This window comes from Crocodylus porosus, unplaced genomic scaffold (genome assembly GCF_001723895.1).
Source record: "Crocodylus porosus isolate Cpor-Errol unplaced genomic scaffold, CroPor_comp1, whole genome shotgun sequence".
Lineage (NCBI taxonomy): Eukaryota > Metazoa > Chordata > Crocodylia > Crocodylidae > Crocodylus > Crocodylus porosus.
In genome coordinates this window covers 13,803,417-13,811,101 of record NW_017728907.1, presented here as the reverse complement: position 1 = coordinate 13,811,101, position 7,685 = coordinate 13,803,417, and the positions used below count along the sequence as shown (strand labels likewise).

The following is a 7,685-nucleotide window of genomic DNA, read 5'->3' as shown; positions in this document are numbered from 1 at the left end:
TTTGGGCGGGCATTTACCGAACAAACCTAGATAGAGTTGTTGTTTAGGAGGATCTCTGTTTTATCTTGATATTCTAGTTCCCTTCTAAGTTTTGTTGTTGTTGTTGTCATTTTGTGACATTCCTGTTTTTAAGTTATTCTGTTTTCTTGCTGTAGGATGTCCTAAGCCTCTTCTGGGAAGGGCAGGAAAAAATTGGATGGATGGATTCATAAATTGTAAGGCCGGAAGGGATCTTGGAAGATCATCGGGTCCAGCCCCCTGCATCAAGCAGGAAAGACAAATGGGGGTCAGGTGACCCCAGCAAGGTAACTATCCAGTCTCCTCTTGAAGATTTCCAGGGTAGGTGATTGCACCACCTCTGGAGGAAGCTTATTCCACAGTCTGCACACCCTGACTGAAGTTTTTCCTAATGTTGAGCCTGAATTGATCTTCCAGGAGTTTGTGGCCATTACTCCTGGTTTTCTGCTCGGGTGCCCTGGTGAACAGTTGCTCACTAAGACCTTGATGTAATCCCCTAGTGTAGTGGTAAGCTGTTACCAGGTCCCCTCTCAGCCTTCTTTTCCTCAGGCTGAAGAGTCCCAGTTCCTTCAGTCTTTCCTTGTATGGCTTGCCTTTTAAGACCCTGAACATACGGGTGGCTCTTTTTTGGACTCTCTCGAGCTTGTCCATGCTCTTGTTAAAGTTTGGTGCCCAGAACTGGACGCAATACTCCAGCTATGGTCTCACCGGTGCTGAGTACAGCAGAAGAATCACCTGCTTGGCTTTGCTGGAGATGCATCGATTGATGCATACCAGAGTATCATTTGTCCTGGCTACAGCATTGCACAGCCGGCTCATATTCATACTGTTGTCTATTATTACCTCCAGGCCCCTTTCATTTGTGGTGCTAGTCAGTTTGGTGCCACCAAGCCTGTAGGTGTGTTAGGGGTTGCTCATCTTGAGGTGGAGCACTTTACATTTCTCGACTTTGAACTTCATCAGATTCCAATCCACCCAACTTGTTAGCCTGTCTAGGTCCACCTATATCTGTAGCCTATCTTCAAGCGTGACCATGCTTCCCCATAACTTGGTGTCATCTGCAAACTTGGCCAGTGAGCTCTTCATCCCCACATCCAAATCATTAATAAAGATGTTGAAAAGTACTGGACCAAGCACTGACTCCTGTGGGACACCGCTGCCCACTTCTCACCAGATAGATGGATGGAAGGAAGTCTGTTTGTTACAGAGTCCAGTGAAAAGCTTAGTGTCACTTTTTCCAGGGAGCAGCAGGACACTGGCTGTCCTCTCTAAAGTCTTATCAGCTCTCAAATCAGCTTTTCAGGGCCCTAGGCCACAACAGGTAAGATAGAAGTGTCACATTAGTAGGTTGGCCCAAAGATGACAGTGCCACGCTTACTCCCTTTCATTCCTTTCACTATTATCTATGCTAAGCAAGCTCAGGGAGAGTGGAACATCACATTCTCCCTTATTTTCTTTTAAATAAAAGCTGTGATTCTTCTTTACAGGGTTCAGAGATTAACTCTGTTAATAAGGACCTTCTCCAAAGCCTGTTCAGCTACTTAGCACTGCAAGACAAGTATGCAAGTCACCATGTCTTAGTATCAAATCTGTTTCTACTCCGATTAGACAACTTTTTTATTATTTCTACCACCCACCGTTATACAGTCTTTATATTTTACTGTCTGTTCTTTCTATCCAGTCCCATAGCTCAGATTTCACCAATCTTGGCCACTTTGAAAGGAAAGAATAAATATCAGATAACTTTAACCAAGAACTTTGCTCCTTACCTTGTCAACAAGCCTCACTTGCATAATTACCTAGGAAAATAATCTCTTTCCTCTTGAAGAGAGCTGTTCCCTCCCACACCACTTTGCCTCTGCCAAAATATCCCTCAAGTTTTTTATAAATAGAATAACAGCAAGTGGATCTTTCCAAAGCTGGTGGAAAACACTTTGAAGACACAGCTGATTCTATCCACAAGGCTTGGAGGTAAGGGAAAGGAAATAAATAAACCTGTGTATTTAGCATCACGTGTGAAGCTGTGGCACACAGTAAGGACACAGTCCATTAGCATACTTTATTAATTAGTACATGTAGTGTGTGTTTTTTTGTCTTTTTCATGTGCAACTAAGCAGCTATTGCATTACAAGTCCAAATGGAACTGAGACTTTGAAAGCCATGACTTTCTTTACACTACCTTTTTTCAATTTCTACATGGCTGTAATGAGTTTCATTCTAGCTTTTGGAATTGAACAGATACCAATGCATGAATATGTAATTACAGTTCAGAAAAGTTCTGCTACTGCACAGAGGAGCAGGTGGAATAGGAAATGTTTTATGAGGAGTGAGTGCAGATTCTATAATGTGAAGCAAGAAACTAAGCAGAAGAGAGAGTGCCATTTATACCCATGTTATTACTTACGGCACTGGATCTTCACACTTACAGCACTGCAGGGAAATTTACAATGCGAAAAAGAGGGCAGAAAAACAAATATCCCTGGATCAGTTTCTCAAAAAGCCATCACATGGCCCTAAGTCTCCCCAAAATCTCCCCAAAGAAGCCCTTCTGAATTCCATGACCCTGATGAAGGTGTTCCTTCACCTTCTGATTAAATAAAATGTTATGTGATTAGTTACTGTATTGCCCTGTTTAATCGATTTATATACAGAACACTTTAGAAAGCTTTGTACTGTACAGTGTATATCATTTATAGTTGCTTAAATAGTTGATTTAAATATGGTGTTTATGGTCATTTCTATAAAAAGTTGGGCATCGGGCCCTTGGTCAGGAACGTAACCTCCTATTATAACATTGTTTCTATGGGAAAATCAGATTCTACTTACATTGTTTCGACTTACAGTGCCTTTTCCAGGAACGTAACCCACCATAAGTGTGAGGACTGCCTGTATACAGTTCACTTTGAAAAACTGAAAACATGGGAAGCCAAAAAATTCAGCTTTTTATCAAAACATGATACTATTAATACAAACTCTATTTTCTGGAGAAAAAATATTTTCAGGCCCATTTTTCACAGAAAAATTCTATTTGACAAAAAGATTTTACCCTTTCTGCCACACACAACTATGAGTTTCATACATCTCTATAGGTGCCTTTAAAAGGGCTTCCAGGCTGTGAGTTCTGATTGCTCTGTGCGAGAGGTTGTACTGCCAAGTTTAAAGAAATTGTGGTCCTGACCCAGCTGGGTTTAGTTTTATAAACTACTTGAACAGTGAATAGGGCAGTGTGAAATTTCACCGGCTGTTTCAATTCAACATTGTTTTGACTCATTTCGAGCTCGAAACAGTGAACTCAAATTGAAATGAAGGGCTTCAAAACAGCCTCGAAACAAAATGAGGCTAGTTGAAACATTTCAAAAGTTTTGAAATGTTTCATGTTTCAAAGCCAGCAGTGAAGTGGTGGGAGACAGGGCTGTGCTGGGAGCGCAGCCTTGCCTCTCCCCATCTCCTGCCTCCGGGCTGCGGGAAGGGAACTGTGCCTGGGCTCAGGACCCCTCCCAAGTGCTATGATCGAGCAGGGGATTGGAAGTCAGCCCAGATGGGCTGAGTTCCTTTCTGCAGTGTGATAGTCAGGTGAAACATCGAGACAGCGTCAAAATAGCCTCACTGTTTCAACAAAATGAAATGGAACAGCTCTTTTGACTTGAAATGAAATTCGAAACAAAATGCTGTTCTGTCCAAACCCCGAAACTCAAATCAAAATGGAACAGTGCTGTTTTGCTCAGCCTGAATAGTGAACTCCTTATTGTAGATTGCATGTTGTGCTGTCATGCTGGTGTGAAGACACAAATCATAACTAGCAGTCTACCCAACTCGAGGAAGCAGATGGCCAATTTTGCAGGGAAATCTAGGGCTGGCTTCCATTTTCGTGGGCTAATCGTGATGGGCCCCCACATGCCTCTGATTGGCCCAGGGGCCCCAGTGGTCTCATCTCTCACTGCTGACTGGTTGGTTGCAAGGGCAGTCCATCATGTGACCCTGCCCCTCACTGCCAATTGGTGGAGACGGGCAGGGCCATAAAACAGGCAGCCTCTCAGCCAATCAACAGCAAGGGATTGGGGCAGCAGCCATCTTGGGCTCCCCTTCATGCCAGTAGCCCTGCTTCCCCCCCAGCAGGCTATGCAGGTGGGCCACAACTCCATGAGGACTGCTGGCTATCTCTGAAGAGTAGCAATTTTTTTTCAGTAAGTTTTCTTTTCTTTTTTTTCAGATTTGTAGACAATGCTGGATTTTGTGATTTCCTTGAAATCACAATTTTGGTAGGTCCCTAATCATAACAGCAAAGTCAGATTGGATTCTGATGTAGGTGGTGAGATTCAGTTGGTGATAACAGCTTCAAGTGACACTGAGGCTACTGAAAATTTCAGGAATGACCTTGGAAAGAAGGAAATGAAAGTCCAGGTAGTGTTAGAGCAGGGGTGTGCTATTATTTTGGCTGTGCACCACTTAACGACTGTTGGTGTCCTCTTGATGGCCACAACTTTCTCTCTCTCTCTCTCTTTCTCTCCCCCCCCAACCCACAACCCCACCCTGCCCAAAGCTGCAGCATGCCCAAATCCCCACCCAACTGGATCTGTAGCAATGCCTGATCACCACCCCACCCAGAGCTGTAGCCCTCCCTGATCCCCATCCCACCTGGAAACTGCTGGCTGCATCCTCAGCTTACCCCAGGTGGGTACCAGCATCATCTGTGGATGCAGCTGGCAGGTTTTGGGTGAGGATCAGGGCATCTGCCTGGGTCCACAGGTGATGCTGCCATGTTAGTGCTGGACAGAAACAGTCCCACCCATCCACCCAGTGAGGTGGAAACAGCCCCACCTGCCCAGAACTATGCAGTGGCTGGAGCCACCAGTTGCCTATGGGCTAGATCCCATTAGTGCACAACCACCTGCCTGTGGGCCAGATACAGTCAGTTGGCATCTGGCCTGCAAGCCATGTTTTGCCTGCCCTTCTGTTAGAGGATTACTGTTTCTCATAAACAAGGGAAGTCGGACAATGGAAGACATTGGAATTCAGTTGTTGGCTAGCAAAGAGGTGACACAAGACGAGGCCTTTTGGGACTACACCTATAGTAGATGAACTATTGTTCTGGGTGTGAGACTGAACAGTCTGGTTAGAAAGGAGATAAACAAGCTCTAAAACTCAAGGTTTTCAGCAAGTAAATATAGAAAGAACATTTGGCTGTGAAACCTATACTTAAAGATGTCATGAGTGTAATGAACTAGGAATGGGATGAGAAATTCTTCAACTGTTAATATGCCAGAGCTAGGAGTTGGGTAACAAGAGGAACTGGAAATATGAGGAAGTAATTTGATATAACACTGAAACCAGGTGGGAAGATTCGCATGAGGGAATGTTAAAATCATGGGCTGTAACCTAGTATGTGAAACAGAGGCAATGCATCATTGCCTGCTACCAATTTCATTAACCAGGGATTGGAATTGCAGGCTCTGGAGCAGTTACGGATTCATTCTCTCACCGAGCGAGTGCAAGGTGAGGCTTTTGTGAGGATTTATTGCAGGCTGCCAAATCAAACAGGACAGCCATCTCTTTAATAACATACATATTTTGATTGAAAAACCAATAATATCCTGGGAGACGGCACCCTGTAAGGTATCACACAGGTACCAAAATGTCCTTGGAACTGTGGAGGATGGTTCTCCTACAGAAGCCTCATCCCTCAGCTACAAATGCATACTCTGTTTTACTTGCTCTAACTGGGTATGATTTCTCCTTGCAATAGTGGGATAAATAAGGTTGGACTGATATGATTAAAATCTTTGGCTACAGCTCATCTGTCTTATCTGGGAAATAACACTTCTGCAAATGGTACTGGTGGGGCTTCAGTTTTGAGGTAGATACTTTAAAAATGTAAGAAAAAGTTTTCATAAAAGAGCTATAAAATTGATTTCAAGTGTCTTAAACAAGCTTTCCTGTTGTAGACCAAGAGGCTCCAATGTACATAGTTTCTTAAAAAGAATCTTAGGCCACTTGGCTGCAGTCTGTAATTACCAGCACAGGGAGAAGATACCTGATAGCAGAAGGCACTTTCATCCAGCAAAGGCATAAGGAGTGCCAGTGGCTGGAAGTTTAAGCTGCACCAGAGTTCACCCACAAGGTATGGGGCATAATAAAAAAATTCCCAAGTGATATTCTCAGCTGAATGTTGTGCCAGAAGTCAGACTTTGGGCTGGAGCCAATGTTGGACTTATGTGCCTGACCCCTTAAGTGGAGTTCAGAGCCAGATGTACAGTTCATCCAGTGAACTGATTGCTCATAAGATAGAGAAATAGTCCCTGGAGCCAAGACTGAAACTCATCACTCCCTCTTCCAAGCTAATTCTATCCACCAGACACCACCTAAGCCAGTTCTTCCCAAACTAGTGTTTGTTGCCCCAAGTGGGACTGCAGCAGTTGAGCAGGGATGTGAGCGCCACAGAACCCTAGGTTCCTGAAGGCACCAGTATGCCAATAAGAAAGAAAAGCAGTGTAAAATGCTGCACCACATTGCTCATCTTAACTCTGCTGTTATTTCTGCCCTTCTCTGATACAGGAGACCATGGTAAAGACAGTGGCAATTGTTGGAGCTGGTGTCAGTGGACTGGCCTCCATTAAGACCTGTCTAGAACAGGGACTTGAGCCCACATGCTTTGAGAAAAGCGATGACCTTGGGGGGCTTTGGAGGTTCACGGTAAGTAGGGTGCCATCACTTGGGATTGTAGATGGTTACATAGGAAAAGCTCTAACAATGGGACTCTGTCAGGTAATCAGAAATTATTATTCTTCAGCTCAGATCCAAGAAGTTAGCAAAGTCAATCAAGTTCAGCTGCTTGAAACAAAACTTGGTTATATCTAAATTGCACAAAGATCCTTGCCTTGCATATTTCCTGGACTATGGGTTCTACAACATCACTCCAGCACAGCCAAGCCTCTGAATGCAGTTCATATCCTTGGTGACCTCAGCAGTGCTCAGCGTTTTGCGGGGTGTTCACTGGACAGGTTGAACTCTGGCCTTTCACTCCTGTAGCTCATTTCTCTCTTCCAGCTCCTCTTCGCCAGCTGGGGATTTTCTACCCCAGGTGGGTTGATAACAGATTCTCATAAAAAAATTAACTATTCTGGCACTCACCCACTATCCAGCTTTCAAACTGGTGCTCATCTACCATGCCTCCTGCCTGACTTCAGGCTAACATGGCTAACTACCTCTCTTGGCTTACCAATTCCTGGACATACTCCATCTTCAACCATAAAACAGAAGTTCTAATCAATTCTGAAGGTTTGAATTATGAATAGAATTACTAATTTATTTGATTACTATGTTATTTTTATGTGAACACTTTCCCAAACCTGTTGTAGGAGACTATATAAAGCATATAAATAGAGCTGTGTGAAGCTTCAGGTGGTGATCTGATTCGGAGGAGATTCTGGCCGATTCAGTGGCTGAATCTCCAAATCTGAATCAAATCAGGGGACCAGTTAAAAGGTCTGAATCAATTCAAAGCCCTCCAAATCATTGGAAAAGATTCGGAGAGCTTCGATGATTCGGACAGTCCCCAGTGGCTGCAGCAGGGAGCTGCAGCCAGACTTGGAGCTGGTAAGTAGGGGACAGGGACGGGAGGAGAGGACCATGGGGGGACCTCTGCCAGCCCCCATCCCCTGCTTGCTCCC

The 7,685-nt window shown here is 44.2% G+C and overlaps 1 protein-coding gene across 1 annotated transcript in view; it reads left to right on the top strand.

Annotated features, from left to right (window-relative positions):
• The first annotated feature begins 1,823 nt into the window (after positions 1–1,823).
• Positions 1,824–7,685, top strand: part of LOC109307114 (dimethylaniline monooxygenase [N-oxide-forming] 1-like) — a 34,830-nt gene continuing 28,968 nt past the window's right edge. Inside the window, exons 1-2 of the mRNA XM_019530810.1 lie at positions 1,824–1,989; positions 6,571–6,708. Of these exons, the coding sequence (XP_019386355.1) occupies positions 6,577–6,708 (132 nt within the window). The 5' untranslated portion in view covers positions 1,824–1,989; positions 6,571–6,576. The remainder of the gene's footprint in view (positions 1,990–6,570; positions 6,709–7,685) is intronic.